Source organism: Anas platyrhynchos, chromosome 4, assembly GCF_047663525.1.
Source record: "Anas platyrhynchos isolate ZD024472 breed Pekin duck chromosome 4, IASCAAS_PekinDuck_T2T, whole genome shotgun sequence".
NCBI lineage: Eukaryota > Metazoa > Chordata > Aves > Anseriformes > Anatidae > Anas > Anas platyrhynchos.
The window spans coordinates 65,635,416-65,660,702 of NC_092590.1; the positions used below are offsets into that span (position 1 = coordinate 65,635,416).

Genomic DNA, 25,287 nt, shown 5'->3' on the forward strand with positions numbered 1-25,287 from the left:
TTTTCAGTCCCACCCTAAATTGTCCTAAACTATGTTTCTTGTCATAGCTGAGACACCCTGTTCTGAATGCACACTACAGATGATCATAAAAGGTCAGCTGCTGCATGGAGTGCAAAATTTTTTGCTTGGTGCACATAACTTGCAGGTGTACAGACATATATAGTAAGAGAAATCAGTCAGATGCTTTTTTTTTTTTTTTTTTGGTGCTGAATATAGCCAAGTGTTTCTAAGTGGGAGTCAGTTACTGTGCTGCTGAGCACCTTCCAGTTTCAGAAGTGCCAAAATCATCAGTATTTCTCTGGTTTCTCATGTGCCTCCATTGTTCAGCCTTAGTTGAGCTGATCAGAAACTTTCTAGCAAAAATAAAATACACCAACATATTAATTGAAGCTGAAATGTTTCCCTGTCTCACACTTAGGATACTAGTCTAACATGTAGAGACAAAAGTAAAGTTTTTTTTCTGCTTTCTGTAGAGAAATGCTGGATCAAAGATTTAGGAACTAAGAGAGCAGATGGCTTCCATAACTAAGACCAGCTCTCTAAGCATCATGGGTTATAAATAAACCTATTAAACAAAACTAGTTGGGTTTTGGAGCCAAAGGCAGATACTTTCATGTATTTCCTTTCCTATGTAAATGTTTTAAAGATTTTATTTTTGTTCCAGAATAGAAAAAAAATATATTTCAGAAGTTCTTGTGATACAAAATTTTCATCCTCCACAGTCTAGTGCATCATGCCAGATACTTCCTGAGAATGTGTGCTTTAAGCTTTCTACATCAGTTGAATTGACTTTGACACATAACAATCTGCGGCTTTCAAAAATAACACCTAAAGAATAAATCTTTAACACTGGTCCAAATGTTTAAGAATTTGGAAGGGAGTAATTGCCAAGGTAATTTCACTCAGCAAGAGCACAGACTGAACTGCAGAAATTCAGTGTAACTCACAAAGCAGTCAAGGTATGCAGAACGTGAAGAAACACCTCACCTGTTTTCACTGCTGCATAAAATGAAGAGGCAATTGAAAAGGGTAATTTTAGTAAATCTCAGAAGATTAAATGGAGGCAATCATAGAATAAGTAGTTCTCCTTTGTATATAAAACACTAACAACAATCTGCTGTCAAAGATGTAATGTTTCTTATGAACATACTTTGGTTTTAAGAGCTTTAGAGAGAGTTTACTAAGACGTCTGCAGATCAGCATCTCTGTGTCCCTCTGACAGCTGTAGCATTGAAAAAAAAAGTCTATAAAAGGGATCAGATGTAAATAAAGAAATGGGACTTACCCATGACCTTCCAGAGATATTGAAAAGTGTAAGGAAATATTACTTTAAGCCATAAATGTACAGTAGAGATAATGCCAAGAGAATTAAACAACCATCTGGTGTAATTATTCATGTTCTCTAAAAATAGTTTGCATGTGAATGTGGCACCATATTTCCGTATATAATTTAGAGGTTTGAGTCTAAGGGAAAATTGCAGAAAATGACAGGAAATAAAGACACTTTTTTTTTTTTTTAATGTAGATTAATGCATTCTCTTCTAGATAAGAAAGCATGGGAGACAGTGTGGTGAGTGGATGGGAACTGGGAGTGAGAAGAGTACTAATGCTTTTAAGGCAAACATGCATGTGACAACCAAAATTCATTTGAAATCCTGCCTTCGTGTGCTGGGGTTTTCTTGATGCTTTGTACAACAGTTTCAGACTGTACAGTTGTCAGGTGAGGAATTGTGTGAATAGTACACATTTTAGATACTGTTATATTCTAAATAAGTGATGTAAAGAAAAATATTGGTGACTGAAGTAGTGCAAAATTTGTCAAAAGAGATTTTTATCATAAAAATAAATCATGGATCTTTGAGGAGGAGAAATTTGTTCATATAAAACCTCTTGCTGTCCATACTGCATGAACCTACCCATGCTTCTAGGAGAGTCAGGCAGTTAGAGAGCAGAACAGACCAAGCTATGTTTAAATACTGTATTCCAACAACTGCAATAAAATTAAATGAGTAAAAACCTGTCCAAGGATAAGCTGCAGATTTTTTTTTCCCCACTCTTAATTGCACATTTGTGTAAAAGAAAACAAAATATCCATTTATAACATGGGCAGTACTCTGCAGTAGAAAATACCACTGGGTAACATGAGAAAAATACAGCAGAGGTATTTTTTAATGATAATATGTGACTAATGCACATAAGTAATAAATTTACAGAGAAAGAATGTTAAATTATTTGTCTTTACTCATGTACTATAACCAGTATTACAGTAAAAAAGGACATCAAAACGACTGATGAAAACTAATTTGAATTCATTGCGAAATAAATACCTGCAGAAGGTGTTGTTTGATGCATCATTTCCCAGGACTGCATACATGGAGGATTCTACACATACCACTGTGTACTCTGAAAGCCAAGTTTCCTATACAAATATGAGTAACACTGATGTGAGTTAGCTGTAACTCCCCCATATCAGAAGAAGGTACCAACTCTGTACATGGAAAAAAAAAAAAAAAAAAAGTGAAATGTTATCTCTTTAAAAAATGTTCGGAATGAAAGCTACCACAGGTGCCAAGAATGGAAAGGCCAAGATAGTCTCACAGCATTTTGGTGTAAAAAAGCACCATTTGCTCCAGGAGATGTATGCTTGATGTCAGTTCTCGTTTTCCTCTTCTACTTTTCAGTTGCAATCTAAAGTTTTAGCAGTCTAGTTTTGATAATCCAAGAATCTTAATCGATGGAGAACCATCATATTCCTTCTAAATCAATTAAATAGCAATTATAGCAAATTGGTAGCCTGATAATAGAATCCAGAGAAGGAAGACCTGAGCATGTCAAAGTCATGCCTGTCTGCAAAACTCTCCAAATTTCTTTGACTGCCAGTACAGTCTTTACTGGAAACAAAAGACTCAAAACTGACACAAAAATGGATAATAATAACATTTTTGTGATTTATTTTCAGGAATTCAGGTTGCTGTAACTGTATCTCTACTCCTACTTATTTCAAGGCAATATTGTTGTCCCTAGATGCTCTTATTTTTGTCTCTTTGTTTTATTAAGGCAAGAATTCAAACTAATTAAAGAACTTCCATCTGGTTTTTGTCTTCCGTCAACAGCTTGGCTAAGACCAGTATTCAGAAGATAGCATTTCTGTATGATAATGCAAAGTCTATTACACTCACATATAAAAAGATTAAAATATAGTTATTTCTTTCTTTTCTTCACTTTTTGCAATGTTTTGTATGATCTAATAAATATATTCATTAGCTGCTGAGAGTTTCATTTTAACATATAATGTATAAGTTAGAAATATTTAGATAGAAAGTGTAAAATAGCTGCAGATGGCTCACATCTATTTCAGTAAAATTTGAACCAGTTTCTTCAGCCAACTACATTCCTTCTAGTACCAAACATTTGCTTTTAAGACATTATTATCTAAGAAAAAAAAAAAAAAAAAAAGAAAAGAAAAGAAAAAAAAAGTTATGAAAGCAATGTATGCTTTAGAAAAGATATCGTGCTGTGTCAAAAGTAACATCAGGGCATTATGTTGGAAGAATAAAGAGCAATGCAGAGGTGTGTGTTATCTGAGCAATAAAACAAAGCAGTAAACAGCATTCTTGCCATATCTCCTATTTTTTTTTAAAGGAAAAAAAAAAGCCTACTTAGCTTAAAACTATGAAAACTTAAATATCTTCTTTAGAAGGAAGAAATATCTTCTTTAAAGGAAGCCAATAATGGTGTAAAATAATGGTGGGAAAATGCTTTAAATAAACTCAAGTTTTTTTTCTGCTAACTCCTGTTCCAACTCTTTACTAATCATGCCTTTCTCTTGAAATGTTTTAGGTTACAACCCCCTTTTTAGAGCTGTAATTTTGTATACTATTTACTTTAATAAGTCTGTAAATAACATCTTCCTGCACAGGATGACTAGTAAGATATTCCATGTACCCAAAAAATAAAATGACCTTGGTGGGTTCCTTACTAGGAACAATAGTCATTTGAGCATATGCTATCTATGTTAATTGGAGAAGCTGTTATCTGACAATACTTACACCATTTCTGTGCCAAATTAAAAAACACAAGAGCTTTTTCTCCAAGAGCTATTAATAATGCTTGTTGGAATAGGCTGCTTAAATTTAAGGACACTTTTCAAAAATAACTTATGTTTAGAAAGTCTATTTTGAGAATGGAGAAGCTTCATAAGTGAGATTTGAATCAGAATTGAAAAACTCTTATTGCTTGCTGAAACCAAAGAACGTAACAGAAAGTGGGTCAAACAGAAGTTGATCTAAAAGTCAAAAGATGTTGAGAACTTTTTACCACAAAGGCAGTTAATCACCAAACTGGCAAAATTACAGCCCTGCATGTGTAATATCAGACCCCCTTCATGATGTGGAGCTGCTAACAAGAGAGATCTGAGCTAATAAAAGAACAACAGCAGCTAATTTTGAATCCAGCCAAGCCTGAAGGAGGTATATTTTCCTTCCTCCATGAAACTATTGAAACGGTGGGGTGCTATAAAAGCTAGCTGCAGCAAACAAGCAGTAACAGATGCCACTCCCATTCTTGGCTTTACAAAACTCCTCTGAGCTTCCCACTATAAAAGAAGAAAAAAAAGAAAAAAGAAAAAAAAACAAACACTATGAACGCAGCATGCAGGCTAAAATTCAGCTCAGAAGCAACTGTCTGTGTCACATGCTATCTGCAGTACAGTGACCTCACAGAGATTATATCAATATGGATGAGATGAGACAAAGTCACTAATTATTACAACTAGCTGCAATTTTATTTTCATTTGAAGTGATCACAATTGAAACTAAAATAACACCAACATTTTAAATAATAATAGGTTTTCCAGTAAAAACAAGCAAACAAACAAACAAACAAAAAGTCCTATATATCTAGAATAAATATATGAAATAAAAGCAGTAAACAGGAGAAGAGTAGCTCAACTTAAATGAGGAATTCTCCATATACATTGTTTTGCCTACATAAAGTGTTGTTCTTGAACTATTCTCCTGAATAAGGGACAGGTCATATAAAGAATCTAGGAAACCATTCTCAACCTCCGTAAAATAATACACTGGAAAGCACCTTCTCATAAGTATCTAGCCTCTCTATATTGTCTTCCTAATACGAGTGCAACACCCTCAAAATGCTATCTAAAAGAGACAGCATGCTAATAATTGCTTCATACTGCCCAGCAGAAAAATGATACAGACATTGAAGTTCTCTGTCTTTATTGTACCCGTGCACCTACATTCTCTATCTGTATTGTACCAGTACACCTGCAAGTGTTTCTACACATAATCATTTTTTCAAAGAACTAATTTTGGTGGTCATGCAACTACTTGCCTTTGATACAATTATAGGGGGAGCAAGAGACTTGAATTTTTTGAAGAAGAGTAAAAACTGGGGCCTGTCCTTGCCACAGACAGAGATTAAGGTCTCAGAGTTTAATTCCCTCCTTTCACTAGTTTCATGATTTGGATGGATTTTTAATGCACTTTGCCGTTATTATTTGGAAATCATTAAAATGGCAAGCTGTTTCAATGCTCCATGGTGCTTAGCTGTAGCTGTGGTGTAATTACCTGAAGTAACTAGGAAAATAAAACTTAAAGAAAATGTACAGCATTGAAGAGGCTTTCAGGGTAGGGCATAGCTGCATTACCTGAGCGTTCCCTAGGCTTCCAACCTTAGATGCTATCGTGCTGGGGAAACCTGGTGTGCTAGCTCTAAGGAACAGTACGGAGTGTAGAGTGGAGTGGAGACACCACGGCTAGGCTCTGTGACCAGGTGGGGACTCTATTGTTCTTGTGCACACCGAAACTGATAAGCTGCACTTTTTGCCACCCTGAGCCAAGGACTTGTCATGTTTTGACAAATGCTGTACCCTAGTGTACTTTTTGCTCATTATAATATCATTATAATACCAAAACACACCTCCATCCCAAAAGCTACCCGCTTCCAAGGTGCGACCACCCCTCACTGAGCATGCACTCTGAATTTCTCAGAGCCTATTACTTTAAATGGAGACGGGAGAACTTTTCACCAATCATAACTAAGATATGCTTGTCTAGAGTCACTCAAGCTCCACCTAAAAGATAGAAAATAATATAAATTGGCCTAAGAGAGAGGGCATGTTAGGGAAGATACCACCATCAGGGGAGATACTATCCCGAGGGAATACAACATCCTTAGGACCTCCTGACTCCTGGGATCAGTCGACGGGCTGAGCCTCTCTTCCCCTCCCATTGGGACGCCTTTGGATGAGATTTGAACACTTGGTTATAAATCTTTCTAGAATCTTTGATCCTTTTAACACGTTAATTTCTAGGCTGCGCACCTGTAACACCTGTAACACCTGTGTATTTCATGCATGCTAGCTTGCTTTTGCAGACAGTCACTATCGCTGTCAATCCAAAGAACCTGTGTACCTGTTGCTGTAATAAATCACACTTGATTGCATTGTTATAGCTCTCATAAAGTGCAACTAGGGTAAGGATGGTTATACGTTATTGGTGAATCTGTGACCGTGATAGTTCAGTGTTCTGAATCCAACCAGACCCCAGACGGTTAACACGTTATTGGTGAATATCCGACTGGACCCCAGAAGGTTAACACATTATTGGTGAATCCAACTGGACCCCAGATGGTTAATGCATTATTGGTGAAATCTGTGACTGTGATAGTTCATTCAGTACCCTGAATCCGACTGGGCCCATAACGGTTAATCAGCTACACCCCTTAACGCAACAGTAGCTCACCAGGGTAACTGCACTTGCAAAATGACATGTTCTCATCTTGCTCTAACAGTTGCCTCATTCATTGGCTGCATAAACCATTTTGCAGGCTGGTCTCTTCCTGAAAAAGGAAGGTACCATAGCAGAAGAATCTTGAGCTACCTGCTTCATGGATAATGTACAGACTGCCTAGAGGGTGCACTCATAGGATTTCACTGAGTCCTTCTGAGACCATGGTGAGCTGCACTCTCACTGACAACAATTCAGTAGCATGTTTTAACATACATTGGCTGCTGAACTAAATGACAGTCATTGAAGAGTAGTAAAACTCAGACATGTTTTAATTACAATTTTCTAGAGAAAGATCATGTTCTCCAGTTTGCCATGGGCATATATCCTCCAGTACACACAATATAAGAGACAAGTAGTACTATTATTTCTTCTATGAGATCATAGTAAATCAGAATTTTGCAGTACTCAAAGCATATTATGTGTTAAATTATATCTCCTCCCTTAATTTCAAAAGCTCATTAAGTGTTTAGTTATATAACGCTGTCTGTGCTAGATTACAGATGCAATCTTTTGAATCAACAATACTGTCAATTACATTACCTAAACAGCTGAAAATACATTATGAAGAAAATTCACAGATGTCCATAAAAGCTTATAGGAGAAATTACATTATGTTTTAAATACCATAATCTTTGTGTACAGATAGAATTAGATGACTCAGCCACATGTCACCAGCCTAGTAACTTAAACGTCAGCTAGTAGTGACTGAGGCACTAACCAAAAATATGGATGGGCCTGATTTCATTCTGCCTAGCTCTAGTGACTTAAGTGAGACATTTAAGTTAGGAAATTAAATGTAATAAGTTATCTCCACAATTAATGGAAAGAAGACAGCAATTCAGAGTTGTGGCTGCCTGCTTCACCATTGAAAGGTGCCAACCTTCTTCCATCAGCTCCTGAGGAGAAGAAACCCAAGTGACTAAGCTATAAATGTGTCTGCTTTGTGGAATGCAAACAACTCTGCCAAACTGAGTGATGAAAAAAAAAAAAAAACCCACAAAACAAAACAAAACAAAACAAAAAACCACTACATAAATCAAAAGGGCCCCAAACTAAACAAAGTTTAGATGTCGATGTGAAAGTTCAGATGTCACATAGAGATACGTCAATGTACCAGCTAAAATGAATTCATCATATGCTTAAACCATTTGGGTTTAAAAATCTGAGAGATCAAGCATTTAGTAGCTTTGAAGAGCCTGTGAAGCAACTGTGGTCAGGCCACATACAACATTTGCTATGGCCACACAAAGCTCTGAAGAGATAGCTGAGGCAGACACATTAGGATGGTTTGTACCTTTTGTATAGAGGCCTTGTGATTGAATGCAATGATTATTTCAGGTATCACTTTGCATAGCTAGTAATGATTTTGTATACTACATCACAATCTGTAGAAAGGTTTTAGGGCTAGTTTGCAGCAGAAGACTGCTGTTACTATGCTGTCCACTATTTTATGACTGTGAGATTTGGACAGCTTATCCCTGATTTATCAGGTACCTCTGTCACTGCCTCAGCGGTCTCAGGGGTGAATACCTGACACATTATTGTCGTCTGGTGCTGCAGACTGCTGCTCTTGAAATCATAGTGCTCAGTGTTCAGCTGAGAGTGTGTAGTCACATAGTTCATATACACAGTGAGAAAATTTGCACAGATTTTGCAGATCTCTGAATAGAAATTCACTTAAGTAGTGTACTGACACCTCATTAAAATAACTTTATACTAGTTTTAACTTTTAGCAGCTTTGACTTAACACTCCCATTGCCCAGTGTGATGAGACAGACAGTTTTTTGGTTCTGAAAAACTTTGGGGATAGGTGTAATGTTAAAATAATGCAGAAGGCAGAGTTCAGCTTAGTACGTGGAGAGACAAAGTATACTATCTCGTGGGCACACTGTCTTGAACTCATAGCTTTTGTCTGGCTCTGCGTGTAGGCAGGCCCTATTGATTTCAGTATGTAATATACCATGTGGACTTAATTGTTGTAGAAATAACACACAATTCAGAGGCTATGGAAACAGTAAACAAAGGGAACACAAAGGGGTTCCTCAGTGATCTGATAGTGTCCCTCCATGGAGCTCTAATCCTTGCCCCAAAGATTGTTTATGCACTTTTGCCCTGAAGTATCCACAAATAAAATATACACACAGTATGAGAACTGGCCCCTTCCTGGGCAACAGTGATTGCTACAGAGCTCTGAGTTGTATTCCCAGTTGTTGACTCTCTTTTCCCTCTCTGACCCCCTTTGTTTTGCTTTTCTGTTTGCACAGTGGCACACCTTCAACTGAAAGATCAAGAACAAATTCCTGTCAGATTTGCCTTAAACCAGGAAGTGATGGCACAACTTCTGGAATATGCAAAATGTAGGTTTGACTCTTCCCAAGAGGAAAAGGGCAGGTGCCAGCGTTGTACTTCCTTTGAAATTTGTACTTCCTTTGAAATTTATTTTATTTTTATTTTTTTTTCCACCAAAAAAAAAGGTGGATAACAACACTGATACCTTCTCTTTCCATTGAATTTTTAAAGGGAACTAGAAGACCAAACCCAAAGAGGCAACAGGAGCACTGAAGTCTTACAGGTTGTGACAGCTAATCTTTCATGAGCACCAGCCTCAGAGGTTTTCTTAGCTGATGAAAGCTCGAAGAAGAGTACAAATTTCTCTCTGCCTTCAGCCTTTCCTCATAGCTGGCTGAGGCATCCTCAGTTACACGTTGGATGAAATTTCCCAAAACCAGCTCATGGCTGTAGATCCCAGCCAGCACTCTAACTTTTTCCATCCACAATGCCCAGAACAGTTTCTGGAATATGTCAAATCTAGCTGTAACTGCCTAAGAACTTGCTGCCCTGAGATGTCTGCTCTCCCTTTCCATGGTAATTCAGTTATCCCTGTAGCAGTGTGGCAGAATCACAACTACAGGCCACTGCTTTTGTGTGATGTTAGTGGTTTTTAACAGCTCTTCTTCATGGTTTAAGATAATATGCTCAAATTGGGAATGGAGCAGTGAGGTTCAAATTTAAGCTCTATACTGCTGCCTCTACCCTTGGGACAGTAACCACAACTGAGAGGGAAGAGGAAAGTATCTCACTCACAACACTCATATGCACTTTCAGTGCATGGACTCTGCTGCTGTGGCACCTGAAAATCCAGCTTCCTACAGTAAATCTACAGCTTAGTATATTTTCCTTGAACTGACTTTAAGTGAAAGAAAATTCATTTCAAAATGAATGAAAATTCAATTTAAATGAAAGAAATTTAAAATGAAAATTAAAATTTAAATGAAAGAAAATTCAAAAAGAAAGAAGATTCCATCATCATGACATATTAGTTGACCTCCATGTCCAGGAGGTTGTGAAGTGCTAGATGTTCACAGGTTAAAAATCATAGAGCAGTAGTATGTTTCTTGGACTGCACAGTCAGCGCATTTAGAGAACACTGATAGAAGATGATGTGCTGTATTGGGATCTTGCTTTTACCTTGGGCCTCCTGCTCAGTTGTGCTTTCATTGCCACAGCTTTTGGCCTGAGTTGCTACTGCCAGTTAGGGAAGGAAAATTCCACAATGGAGATAAAGCAGAGCTCTGTTAGAGAGTAAGAAAAATAACAGCTTTGATTGTTGGTACTGGAGATAAATTGTCAAGCTGGAATACTCGGCTGCTTTCCACAGAATCAGATTAAAAGAAAGATCATCTGGCTAAACAGTACTAGACTGGCAACTCTTGAGTAGATGGTGTTGATTTGATTCTGTTAAAAGTCACTCAAGAGAATAGAAACTTCAGATAAGACAGAAAAGCGACAAGTGCTTGTAATGACTTGCTTCTTCATTTCTGAGTGGTTTGAGCTTAAAAGTCACAAACTGTTAAACTTCCAGGTGCCTTTTCAAGACAATTTATTTTCCTTGAATTTAACATAAATCGTAGAGAAAAGGAGTTCTCAGTATGCAAAGCCAGTGAAAGAAGTGTGCTATGGTTGTAAACATGGGGTTTATTAAAAAAGTAATGGACTACAGTTAAAATAAAAAGCATAGCCTTCTTGCATACAATATAAAACCTCTCTGCTGGCCGAGTATCTCACCCCTCCCAGTGCAATTCTACTTCAGCAAGACTATTCAGGAAATAACAGCACTGAAAAAAAAAAATAATAAAGTGATGTGTTTGTCCGTGAGTCATATAAAATGTAATTTTGGCTTCAACATCTAAAGCTCTTAGACACTTAAAAACCTTCTGCAGCATTATGGTGGCATCAGGAACCTGGCACAGAAACCTGAGCAGAGATTTTCTGAGACTGTTTCTCTAAACAGGCTAAAGACTGAGGGCTTGGTGAGCGATTAGGGGATTATTGATCACGGCTCAAATCTGCAGCAGTATATAGGTGCCAAACTCCCATTAAGTAAGATTCAAGTAAAGAGCCCAAATACCTTTACAGATCTGAGATCATATTTTTATACAGTGAACCCCACCTTATGTTACTTGCTTCCACCCTATTTTTTAAACACAGCTTAATGTTTGTCTCAGAGTTACACAAACACGGTGTTCTTAGAATAACATCATCTTTGTCATTTTATTTATTTATTTGTGCTTGCAGTTCTTTTTAAAGTCATGCAGAGCACCCGAGTGGTCACAGACCAAAAAAAAAAAAAAAAAAGAAAAAGGTAACCCTGTGTGTACATTTCCCTGTTAGCTGAGCTCTGCATATCCCAGAGCCAGAGAGGGGTTTCCTTTGCATCTCCTTGCTGCTGGGTTGGACTGGCCCCTGCAGCACCAATTCTGCTGCATGGCTTGAGGAGCAAACAGAATGCTGGCAGCAACTCTTTGCTCAACTCTGCTACCTTCTCCCTGGGAAAGGCTGTAGTGGGTAATCGTGGGAGTGAGCTGAGTTTGAGAACATATCGCAGCACTGAACTGGGGATCAAACCACTATTTGACATTGAATAATGTACTACTTAATGTCTGTGCTAATAGTGATCACTTAATTAATTGTAATATTGTAATCCTTCGATATTAGCACAGATTTAGGAACCCATGTGGGAACAATGGAGCTAGGAAAACAGTGTTGCATAAAACTTAGAGGAGTAGCGGAATAATCTCCTGAAGCTGATTCGGCAGGCATTTTGATTTTAGAACAAGCTTTGGTAGGCAGTTTATGCACCTAATAATCCCAAAACACTATGTCTTGTTCCATTAAAGGGTGCCTCCTGCCATCAGAGGAACTTGCAATACTAAGCACGGAACAGAACTTCCACTGGGGAAACTAAACTTTGTCTGAAAAGTAAAAATTTCACAGCTCAGCTATATCAAGCCACAGAGCCAGTTTCTGCAGGTGTGGGCTACAAATCCTTGCTTATTCAGGAAACATCTCATCCTGCTTGGTATATTCATTTAGAAAGTCCTGAGGTATTATTTCCTTTCCTAATCCTTGGAATAGCTGACAAAAAATTTCTTTTTAGCCTTGTCTCAGAACATTGACAATAGCTTTTCAACAATAAAATGTTAGTAGTAACTGCAACTGAAGACAATGTGCTCAAAAACATGTTCAGTTTGCTTTTTGGAAAGGAAAAAGTGCATGACAAATTTCTTTCTAATTTAGTTACTGATGAAACTTCATTTGCTAGTAAAAGGACAAGTGTCTCTCCCTGAAATGCAACAGGGGGATTTTTTCAGATTTTTTGTTCAGATTTGCAGTATTTTCAGTAGTCATTTCTAGCAATACCATATCTGCTATCTTTACCCTTATTTTTTTGAACTCTTATATAGTGAATTTATTTATTTATTTATTTATTTATTTTACAGAGAGCAGTAGGAAAATATGAATACTTGCTACTGAAACTGATTGAAGAAAGTTTCAGTAAAAATATTGGCAAAGCAGAAGATATCAATGCACACACACACACACACAAAATTTAAATTTACAAAAATTGGAAATGTTGACAATGGCAAAATATTTTGGAGTTTTGTAAAGGACTTTTTTCAAGGAATAATAATAGTTGTGCACAGAATGTTTTTCCATAGTGTTCCTGATGATACACCTATTTGAGATTATCCCAAAATAAAATAAAAAAAAAAAAACAAATGCTGGCAAAAGTAATAGTGAGATGGTATGACAGTAGTAAGTCTATAAATTTCTTAAGGAATCCAAAAAAATCATTATCCCTCCATAGAACATCCTTAAAGAAAATGTTTGTGGGGAGTGACAATACCATTTATTAAACTAATTAAGAAGAAAAAGATGACAAGTTTTTCTGCTCATGTTCCCTTCTTCGTGTCTGTTAAAGCAATAACAAACTTCTTAGCCAAGTATAATCCTGAAGAATAATTGTATGTCCAAATATTTGTTTTGTTTTGTTTTTCTCCCCAGCTATATCTATTTGTTATACCTCAGTCAAAGCTTCCTAAATAATCTCATGCATATACCTTTGGACCATACCAGAAAAGAAAAAAAGTAAATAAAATAGTATTATTGCTGAAAATCTTGTACTCTAATGAAGACAAAGATAAAAAGATGTGCTATTTTGACATAAAAGAGAACAGAGAGGTGCCAGTTCTGAGCAGATAAGCATAGGGCAACTTTTGTAAGGAAGTGAGTTTTAAATGAATAAAGTTAAAAGGGTTAATAAAAGTGTAATGGTGACCAAGACAAAACTTCTCCAAGTATCAGAAGCAGCATCAGTGGAAGCAGGAAGCTAAGAACAGAGAAGCCTGGTAGATCTGAATGTGCTTGTAAAACAGGTAAGGATTGAACTGGAACAGGAGAAAAAAAAAAAAAAAGGCAAAAGTAAAAAGAAAAAATGTCACCAAACCAATAGGACCAAATGGGAAGCTTATTCTGCAGAAAGCCAGGTGAGGAAGCATTTGAGTATGAATATGCATTCATGCACTAAGTGTGATAAGGGGTAGACATTAAACTCACTGAAATATATTCCAAAACAAACATTACATACCAGCTCAGGCTGTGCTTTTCACTACGCTTGTGAATGTACTTCTATGCCTCACAGATGAGACAGATGAAGTTACTGTTCCCCACTAACTTCCAATGCAACCCAGGTCAATCAAAAGTATCTTGTTGATGGACATACTACAGCAGTTCAATAGTGTATGCAGTAAGAGGTATGCAGTGCAGGCATGCATCTCCAGGCAGGAGAAAAGCATAAGAACACAATGGTACAAGCATTGGGAAGGAGACACCAAACTCATTGGGCCAGAAGAAACTCCAAGATCAATAAATTCAGAAAACATAGGGGTGTCCTTTGCTACAATAAGTATATAATAACTTGGCTATCTACCTGGATGATTGTGTTTTTATAGACGTGGGAGTAGTGGTGGAGAAAGCAAAGAGATCTAATAGAGACTGGGAAGCAGAGAAGTCTGGCGTGGCTGCTTGTGTGCATTTATTTACTCATGCAATTGTTTTACCTTGATGGTAGGTTAACACCACTGGGTTACTCATAGCCCCCATTGCCTCTACAATGCACTGCCTGAGTACCATGATACTCTCTGGATGTACATGTACACTGTAGTCTCTGGCCTCCTCTATTCTCTGGATGTGTGGTTTGGTTTATTTTTCTTTTTCCTCTCTTGGCTCCATGCTTGAAAAAGATTCTGTTTCTTTTCAACAACTTCTCTAATTATTTCTGGAAATTCTAAGATCTCCAGTCATAATATTTGTGTCATCAAAAGCAACTCCACAGGAAATAATGCCAAATCACAGAGTAGCTTTATAATGAAAAGGTAGCTACACAAATTTAACCGTGAGAAAAGTCATGCCTCGATCTAGAATAAAGCTAAACACTTTAACACGCATAAAATGGCCTTACTGAGCCCCAGCATAGTGCATTGGAAGCCAAAATCAGACCCACTGGTCTAATTAAAAACCCGTATTCTACTCTCATATTGGTCTTTGACTACAGTTCTCAGAGGAAGGAGATAATAACAGACCTTGTAGACCTTTTGTATTTCTTTCCTCTCTAACTCTCTAACATATGAAAGATGCTTGGTTCATATGATAAGTTCATATGTAGTCATACTGTAATGAAGACACCTTTCCTGTGGTTTCTGTGTTTCACCTACATATTACATTTTAGGTTCTCTAACAAAGGATAAAGCATCTACATGTATATGCTTGTTTGAAAATCTTAGCTATTAAAAACAAACAAACAAAAGGAACACAACAGAGTTTTTAGAAATGTCAGATATCAGCGTGCATAAAAATATAAGAACTTGTTCCAATTTTTACTTCATGCTGTTATTAACAAAAGTAATTTCTATGAAGACATTCAAGCATGCTTTAGTCAAATGTGAAGTTAATAAATTATATTAATTTTTAAAAGCAAGGACTCCAATTAAGGTAAATTTACTGCAGGTTACCTTTTAATGTCACTCAGGACTTGCATTGATAGAGGAGTGTAGAGATAGAGAGCTGTCTGATAGTGGGAGATCTTTCCCCCACTGCCCTGGACACTGCATTGGTCTTAAAAAGGTAGAGTAGGGTCCTCCTATAGGAAAACACAGGGCAAGGCAGGGCAGGGAAAGGGGTAGGGGACAAAATTTGTTTTCAGATAAGCATCAGGTCATTATAACCATTTACCTTCTTCTTCTCATAATGAAGTCTTCCCCCCCTCCCCTCCCCCCCAGTATCATCTACTTCCCTTCCTGTGTTTTTTTTGGTCTTGTGATGTTTCATGGTGTCTTACAAGTAGACTTTAGATCCAGAGCAGGGACTATCTTTCCAATTTCTGTCTGTGCAAGAGTGGTCTACTGCCACTCCCTAACATAAATGTTGCTACTGTAAATAATTGAAATTTATGTAATATTACATCAAGTTGTGAGCACCTCTGTACATGTCCTGTCTGATGTCACATGGAGAATTAATAACAGGAAAAGACCACCTTAAACTCTCTATTCTTGGATACAAAAAGCAACTAGGACAATAACAGAATCAAACTGTAATTTGGAGAACAGTAATAAATATATTCATGAAATCTCCCCACTAAGTTAATGAAGAAGTAGTTCAATCTTCCAACAACATAATTATAAACACAATAAAAAATGTAGTAGTAAAATCTATCCTTGTAACATTTCAAAGGTGTAGAACAGAGCAGCTGAGGGAACTAGGGTTGTTTAGTCTGGAGAAGAGGAGGCTCAGGGGAGACCTCATTGATCTCTCCAACTACCTGAAAGGAAGGTGTGGGGAGCTGGGGGCTGGCCTCTTCTTGCAGGTAACTAGCAATAGGACTAGAGGAAAAGGCCTCAGGTTGTGACAAGGGGTTGGAAATTAGGAGACATTTCCTCTCAGAAAGAGTAGTCAGGCATCAGAATGGGTTGCCCAGGGAGGTGGTGAAGTCACCATCCCTGGGGGTGTTTAAGGAAAGGTTGGACATGGTGCTCAGGGACATGGTTTAGTGGGTGACATTGGTAGTAGGGAGATGGTTGGACCAGATGATCTTGAAGGTCTTTTCCAAACTTCATGATTCTATGAAAGAGAACAAACAGGTGTGTGTTCATTATTTGATGTTGAGTGACTTGAGGATGCTGTTAAGAGAAACTTGTTTAAGGAAGCAGAGCAATCTGAGCAGGGAAAAGCATGTGATAACAATAAAAACATTAGAAGTCAAATTCATTTACAGCAAATAGTAAAACCACGCTGGCTGGTCAAGAAGTGTGAACTGAGTCTGCTAATGTTAGAAGTGCATCATTTCTTTGAAGTTTACTCCCGGGAGCTAAGAAGCTAGTCATGACTATTTTTCAGGCTAAAGAGAATATTTACACACATAGTACTGTTTCCTACTAAACAGACAGAAGTGTTTTAATCTATTTTTTTTTAGTTGTGTTCATGATACACAAATAAACAAAAACGTAAAGTTCTTGACATGTAAAGATCAAGGTAGTTCTTATGGACTACTTTTATCATTTGGAATGTCTGCTGCATTCAGGTGATCTTATTGTGGTTCAAAAGATAATTTTCAAACAATAGTAACATTTGATTACAGATGCTTCATATCCTGGCTAACTGGAACTAGACTGCATTATCAGAGCCAATGATGTATTAAAGCATATTACTGAATCATATAATGGACAAAATAAAAAAATAATCATATTTTATTCATTTTATATTTATTCATGCAATAATTGTAGCTATTGCTGCTGGGTAGACAACAGACTTTTTTTTTTTTTCTTTTTTTCCTGGCAATTTTACTTAGAGAATGTAGTCAGTTATTCAGATAAGCCACCATTGCTTTTTACTGCCCTATCTTCTCCTTCCCCTCAGTTACTGATTTTTTTTTTTTTTCTGTTCTCTGTGGTATTTTTGCCTGTAATTGCAGCAACAGAAATTGGAACCGATTCTTCATATGTTCAAATAAATGCAAAACTGCTCACTAGGCAAGCAAATAAAACAGTATTTTCATTCTGTAGAAACTCCCTCTATGATCACAAATGAAGATATGATATGGGTGTGATAAACAAGGACTGATAAAAGGTATTATCTTTTTCTTTGCGTCAGTTCTGTTACAGACGTCATTGGAACAAAAGGTTGTCATTCTGTCTTTTAACACTGCCCAGTACTTATTCACTTATCAAATAGATACTGTTACATTCTGCTTTCTTTAAAGGCAGGTTAAATAACATTTCCAGTTATGGGAACAACTTATTCACTGAACAAATTCACCATCATTTGTCCCTATCAAGCCTTTTTAACATGCATGAAGAGGCATTTTTAATTTTCTACACTGTTAGTTTTTTAATACTATTTGTTTTTAATTTATTTTATTTTTTAATGTCATTTATTGATGTTCAGAGGGGTTTAGTTTAGATAGGTGATTTATGAGGGAAAAACAGTTTAAAGAAATAGAACTAGAACCAAATACCCAAAATAAAACAGAGTAAAGGAGAAGTGATTACATCATTGATTACAGGTATCAGGAATAAAAGCCTCTTCTTCATCATTGATTCATCAATGATGAGTCACAAATTCATCATTCTTTATCATTGGGATTGGCTCCTCCTTTTCACAGACTTTGAGAGGCACTTGATTTAAGACAAACCAGATTTGTGTCCTCACCTAAAATCAAAGCTCAAGCTAATACAATTAAGAGCAGAAAAGTAAAAAACGAGCAAACAAAAAATAAAACAATAGAAATAGCACTGCAGCATGACTTTTGTCTCCAGGGGAGGTGTGAAACTGTTCATGTAAAACTCTTTTTTCTCACCTTTGTCCTTGCATATTGGGAGCCTCTAGAGACAGTGGGCACAGAGAGCCAGGAAAAGCAACTACAGGAGCCTGCTTAAGTCAGCACAGATCGCCACATTACAAATTCAGCCTCCCCATCCCGAGGCAATAGACTTGAGAAGAGGTGCTGCACTTGACTTCTGGCATTTCTGGTGAAAGAATGAAAGCAGAAATGGATGCAGATATATCTGCCGGAGGAAAATAAACCTACTTTTTTGTTCTTATTTTTTTTTCCTTATTCTTTTTTTTCCTTTCTGTAAGGCCTTTATCCAACACAGAAGAGCTAAAAAACAAACTAAATAGTTACAGCTGTTAACACAGAAAGTTAAATTTATATATAATACCATTAGCATAGCCACATATACAGGCACAAACCTAAAACCGGTAGTAGCCACCTGCTGAATGCGGCTTTCCTCTGTTAGTCAAATTCTTACAGATTCATTTTCCTAATTTGCCTTATAATTTCATTATAGAACACTGGACAAAACTGCTAGGGAAGAGCTACAATGGTCCAATGAAAAATAGCATGGAAAACAAATGATAAAACAGAATTGCAGGTTGTGGACATGTACAGATATGTGGACATGTCCACTGTATCTATTGACATCTCTCACATTGGAGCCACTCTCAGTTGTTCTTAGTGAGTTACTCTGCATAATTGCTTCTAGCCAAGGGTATTTATTTCCATAGTATGACATCATGTAGCAAACTGAGCCCTTCCCATTTAACAAACTGCAAAAGATGAAATCTAAGTCACAAGCCTTTTCCCCAGTGGGCAAGACTTGCATTACAAATGTGGAGATCAGTTTTTCACAACTCCTGACCTATCAGCAAATTAAATTTTAAAAACCTCTACACTCAGATTTTATCTGATCACTAGGATTGAGACAGATTCTTATTTCAAAATAAATGTTCCTCCTGAATTTGGTTTCTACTTCACATCCTCCTCAACTGCATCCTCATTTTATCCTTTGGAAGAAATATTTCTAATCCTGTGGAACTGAGAAAAATTAACATATAAGTGCTTAAACTGTCATGAAAACCAAAGGCAAATGAAAGATTGCTTTCTTAAATAAGAGGCGCTTAAACATGACTTGCACATCACTTAAAGACATTGTTCACTGTCAGGAGAAAGAATCAGATTCTTCAACCTCTAAGGCTAAAATATATACCCTCTTTTGATTTAGAGCCAGAGTCAAAAAAAAAAAAAAAAGGACATAGGAATATAAAACCAAATTCAGGAGGATGCTCAGAGCACTAAATCAAAAACTGAAGTCTAAAAAGCTTCGCTCACTCTCTCCTCACCTGAGTGGGTGATAATCTGTCCTTGGCAGGGTGGTACATACCTAAAAGGAGAGAAAACAATGCTCCTGGTACCCAAAATCTTACAGAAAATACAAAAGGGAAACGTGATCTCAGAAGCTGGAGGACTCTTAGCCTAAGTTCCGTCTTGTTCCATTCTGGACCGAAAACTCACACAGAGCAATGCTTTGCAGCCAAGAAAATGCCTTGCCTAAACAATTGCATGGACTGATCTTGCCCTCCTTCACGGAGCATCAGGGAGGCCTGGAGAGGGGTCAGTGCTGTGGATGTGCTCTGGTTACTCCTAGGAATTACCTCAGGGCTCAGGGCCCTCACAAACATGTATTTCTTGAAACAAAGCTTATAAAATGGATAGTGTTGCTGAATGAATAGTGTCGCTGGCTTAGTGTCAAGTTAGAGGAGAGTAAACAAGAAATCAGGCTTTCTTGCCTTCACAGGAGCCTGGAGGGGCACTCAAGCCTGCTGCTCTCATTTCTAAGGAGCAGCAAACCACTTCTCTTCAAAAACTTTTCTTCTCTGAAGGACATAAAACAAGATACAGGAGGTGAAGAAGTGCAATGGTCAAAGCATACTTGTACAAGGGAGCGCTCCAAACTCCTGTCTCCAGTACTGAAGCAGTTCTCCTGTGGATATGAACAGAACAGAATAGTTCAGTTGGAAGAGAAAGGTGCTCTGAAAACCATGCTGAAGACCACTGATCAATACCTTCTTCAGTTTTACTTTTTTCCTTTTTGGAACTCTGTGTAATCTCATGGAAAGAACTTGCAAATGTAAAAGTGTCAAGATCTTAGTTAATATACCTACAGGTAAGACTGAAACTAGGGAAATCCATAACTCTAATTAATTCAGGGTCACACTGTTGTTATTTTTTCCAATTAGAGACTTAATTTCAGATATATTTATCAGATACAATTAGAACACCTAAAAGCATGTATTGAATATAATGCCATAGTGCTTTCTAGGACCATCTACAGTCATTTTTCTTTTGTTTAGCTAGTTTTTCATCAAATGCCTGTGTTATTCACAGCATTGGCTGCCATTTCCTGACACTTTTCCTGTGTTGTACCCTGACAAAACTCAGCAGATTTTCTTGTAATCCAGATCAAACATCAGCACAAGCCTGAGGTCTGCAGTGCTCTCTAAACCCAACAATTTGCAGAGCTGGAGGGCTTCAGAAACTACACAGAGCAAAGCTCAATTTCTACAAGCAACAACATTTGTGTATTTTCACTTATTTGCTCCTTTGAAATATAAAAGTTGGTGCTCCAGTGCAGCAGATGATGACAAAGGTAGCTAATCACACAAATGGCAAAAATGTCATGACTCAGAGATGAAATAAGATCAAGTACACCAGTTCCAAGTTGCAACAGTGAAAGTTAAGCTGCAAAAACACTATACCAAGAGATAGCATAGTAATAAGAAATGAAGCAATATCTTGGGATCTTCAAAGTTGGCTAGTTTAAAAATCCTACTACTAATAATATTATAATAATATAAAATATAAATAATATATAATATAAATATGAAAAATATAAAATATATATATGACTGGCTCTCCCTGTCATTGGATTAATTTGTAATTTGTCTTTCTGGACATCAGTTTGAAGTTTGCTTTTCTATGAGTCTACAACTATTCTAATACAAAGAAATGATATTTTTGAACTCCTGTTTCTCTGAGCTGTTCTGGTTAAACCAATTATGAAAGACCATGTCTGCTCTAGGAGAACTGCTGATCTAGAGTTGGATCCAGGCCCTTGAGTATCCCTCTTTTCAGTTTCCTTAGAGAATAAGTTGGAAATGAAGAAGGGCAAGCTATATTAAGGGCATCACTTTAAGAGAAAATTTAGGGTGACTGAAACAAAGAGGATGCCTCCCCTCTTCTCACTGATGAGGGCTAGGATATGATGTGATTAGTACCCACAGTCTACATGGATACATAGCAAATAATAAACTCTGTGTGCTCCCTGTAGCAGACAAGCTTGCTAAGAAAACCATAATAGGATATAGGTTTGTGGAGTATTTTTTTTTAATATTTTATCAACTTAATCACTCACATTTCTGAAGTAGTTTCCACTTAGTTCAGTAAAAGTTTTACATATTGTGTTTTTACTCTCATAAATTCCAGTCTCAGCTGAACTGTAAGCTATGGGATGCCAACTTTTTTCTGTTGGCATCTGAATTCCATTTCTGAATGGGTGACTGTTGCTGACACATCAGAATACCTCATTGTCCAGTGCTTCTTATACGAATGTCTGAGTTTTCAAGCAGTTAGAAGAAACAGCTAGAGATCCATTAGTTGTCTGAAATAAAATAAAATAAATAAAATAAACATAAAAATAAAAATTTCACTTTAAGTGTAACATTTCAGTTTCAATAACTTCTAAAAAGATAATTCATAAGCATTTAGTATATATACATTTATGTTTAGAGTGTTCATTCAAAACAAAAAGTCAAAACACCTCTTCTGTTTATAAAGTGTCAAAATGAACTATTTCCTTTTAGAAAAGAATATTTATTGTGGGGTGTATTTAGCAAACAGCATAAAATCACAAACAGCTGCAGTCAATCTTAAAAAATGCATTTTTGGATAAATAACATATTTGTCCTAAGAAAAAATACATATATTGCTTATGCCTTAGGGTTAGAAATTTGTGTTGTTTCTGTAAATAAAAAAAAAAAAAAGCAAAATATTTATAATATACTTTTTGCTTTGTAAAAGCAAAAAAAAAATTTTTGCTTTTAGTGATACTGTTACCTGTGATATCATCTCTTGCAATTGCTTTGAACGAAATGAAAGCATATCCAAATGAAGATATTTTCTCCAAAATAAATTTCCTTTTAAAAAGTTTAAATATGAGGGTGAATACCTTTAGATATGAATTTATATTGTGATGCATGTACACACTCAGAAAGCACATTTTCCATCTATTCTGAATCACAGACACCTATTCCTTGTTCAGATAAGCTTGCACTCTCCCCAGTATCCAAATTCCAGTGTTCTCTGTGGTCGCTGCCCACAAGCTTACATATATCATAATTATAGTGGATGGGAGGAAGCAAATAACCCCTCTTTAAGTGTATCAACTATTGATTACTTCTTAGAGATTTCAAAAACACTGCCATTAAATATTAATTATAAAAGAACTGATTACCCTATTGAAAGCAAGAATGCTTTCCTCAGGGGTTCTAACAGCAACCTCATGGATTCTAACAAACACTTATTCAAGACTGATGGGAAACAGAGGAGCTCAATTGCTGTAGTACAGGGATTTTGTGTGATGGCTGCAACACTATGCACAAATCTCCACAGCTGCAGTTTACTTTGCTGCTATCAGTCATGACCATCTATGTATGTAAAGTTACTTATATATGTAAAGTTACTTATACATGTAAAGTCACCTGTATGCAAAGTCACCTATACGTGTATGTGTAAAGTTAAGGACTCTAACTTCTCTAATGATATGAACCCTGGATTTCTGCATGCTCAGACAGTTATACAATATTTAATTTGTCTCCTCTTTTTCTGTTCTCCAACCTTTACTAACATTCAATCTTTTCTTTTTCATATACAGGAAACAAATGCAGCCCTGGGTAGGTCATGTATAGATGGACAGTGTTCAGGTTTCACTGTGAAATTTGTTTCTTTCGTGAGAAACAAATAAGATGAATTTACTGCCCATAAAACAGCAGTCTAAAAGCTTGGTCTGCTCCCTGTCCTGGAGGTAAATGCCAAGGACTCATCCCCACACAAACCCCTTATTCCCAGGTGGGGATGTGGCAACAAGCCTACAAGACACGGCTGGTCAGCACCTCCTTGCTTAGCATCTCTTTGCATTTTCTTCTGGGACTCCCACTGAACTGCCCTCCAGCCTTTCAAAGTACAACAACATCAAGGAGATTCATATCACAAGAATCTTAAAACGTGATATCTCAAACTGTGATTACCACCTGGATGCCCCGTTTGATGCGATATCGACACAGCTTGTACATGCCTCCTCAAGACAGCAGAGGGATCTGTAACGTTATGTTTGCAATATCAAGGGGAGCACTCTCATCATGGGTGGAGACCAAGCTGGCAGTGACCTCTGCTCGTCAAGGGTGTCAAAATCAACAATGAAAAATACAGGAAGGGGCAGGGGGAAAAATAAACTTTAGGCCTGATGTCACTTTAATTAAGAGAAAATACAAATCACAAAGTCACATCCATTTAGGGATGGTCCCGTGTTTTCATTATAACCTTAGTGAACGTATAGAAGACGAAGTTAAGGGTCTGAGGATGGGAAAACAACTGCCAGCAACAGAATAGTGTTCTGCTATGACAAGCAACTCTTCTCTAAGCTAGCAGAATTAGCCTCAGAGTAAATCTATCCTGACCACTTTAAGGGTTGCAACACTACAGCTGAGAAACAGTGCAGCAGGATATTTTAAGTTAATAAGCTTTTGTGGCACCTGGAGGTTGACTCTTAGCAGTGATGCCAAATGCAGCAGCACTTAACAGTGGGTGCTTCCAACCCACTGGCACCAAGAGATTATGGTTAAAATTTTTATTGTGTGTTTTCCAAGCCTGCTATTTGATTAATGCACTGGCTTAGCAATATTGAATGAAGCTTTACTTGAATTTAAGTTCCACTATCTCAAAGAATAACAGAGTCAAGTTATTCCAAAGTTAGCTCCTAAAATAAATAGACAAACATGTAAATAAAGAAAGAAAGAAAGAACAACAACAACAAAAACATAGATTTATAAATCATTGGAAAGACCCTAAAATGTTTCCTGCTGTTTGAAAGAATCAGGATCAAGATTTCCCTAGGGGAAAAAATAAAAATATAAAAAAATCAGAAACCATTAAGTTTTACTTTATATGTCATCCAGGAGAGACCTAAAATAAATCCTTTCTCAGGTATTAGTTGCATGACCCAGTGACCAGGTTTATATCAGTCAAAAAGCATGTAGGGCTAACCATTACTATTTGTATTTAAGACACTTTTTAAAAGGCAGTTTCAAAACACTACCAGGTTAATGGACCAGTAAGCCAGGTGGGATGTGTTAAACAGGAAATTTACAGTGACCTGGCTGGATAATCAATAGAAATGAGTAAAAAGTTAGGGTTGAAAAAAGCATTCAATCTATGCCTGGATAAGATCAAATTTATTACAAAGGGACCAAGATGTACTATTTACTTTTCTGGTATAACATATCTCTCAGGCATGTCAAACTGCAATGGCTGTGCCCAAACAAAGCAAAAAGACACTAGTCCTGATGTTTTGAAAAGCCTTATAGAATTGGGAAAATAATATAACCCATGTTGAAAGTACATATAAGGAAAAAAAATAAAAACTAAATAACAACTAATCCAGCAAATTAAGAAACATTAGTAACAACATATATATATATATATATATATATACACACACATATATACATATATATATATACATATATATATATATATACAGGAATAGCATTTTCTTATTAACAAGCAAGAGAAATGCATCTCTTACATAGCTGTGAAGGGCACAGAACATTAAGTTCCTCTTACAACTGAAAAATGAAAGGCAACTACAGCAAAATGAGAGCTTTGCCAATCAAACCAAGCAGGAGAGAATAATCTAAATCCAATTGTCTTAGAGGAAACTGCTGAGAAACTTGCTCTCTGAGCATATCCATTACTGTTCATAATTAACAAATGTTTGAAAACTGTAGAAATTTCAAAGAACTGGAGGAGTGCCAGGATAAAAAAAAAAAAAAAAAATCAGAGGCTGAGGGAATTGTGAGGGAATTGTAGAGGACTTAGATATCAATTCCTGGGGAAAAAAATTGAACCAATTTGAGACAGTCAATTAAATTTAGAGACTACAGAAATGTTCAGCATCAGTCAACATGATTTCATGGAAAGTAGGTCTTTTCAAATCAACTGTTCCCTTTCTACTGTTGGATTTTA

General features: G+C 36.7%; 1 protein-coding gene and 1 long non-coding RNA gene across 6 annotated transcripts in view; both read right to left on the bottom strand.

The window, feature by feature from the left end:
- LOC106019639 (uncharacterized) overlaps positions 1–2,904 on the bottom strand; it is a 28,631-nt gene extending 25,727 nt beyond the window's left edge. For 3 of the 5 annotated variants that reach the window (XR_005265651.2, XR_011809239.1, XR_011809240.1), the window contains exon 1: positions 2,328–2,904. This is a non-coding gene — a long non-coding RNA (uncharacterized lncRNA). The remainder of the gene's footprint in view (positions 1–2,327) is intronic. The other 2 variants (XR_005265652.2, XR_002405797.4) reach the window with 2 other exon arrangements.
- A 9,652-nt stretch (positions 2,905–12,556) lies between these two features.
- LOC110354175 (uncharacterized) overlaps positions 12,557–25,287 on the bottom strand; it is a 130,284-nt gene continuing 117,553 nt past the window's right edge. The window contains exons 4-8 of the mRNA XM_072037768.1: positions 21,569–21,646; positions 19,919–19,969; positions 19,329–19,369; positions 18,004–18,172; positions 12,557–16,268 (exon numbers count right to left, since the gene is read on the bottom strand). Coding sequence (XP_071893869.1) covers positions 21,587–21,646 — 60 coding nt within the window. The 3' untranslated portion in view covers positions 12,557–16,268; positions 18,004–18,172; positions 19,329–19,369; positions 19,919–19,969; positions 21,569–21,586. The remainder of the gene's footprint in view (positions 16,269–18,003; positions 18,173–19,328; positions 19,370–19,918; positions 19,970–21,568; positions 21,647–25,287) is intronic.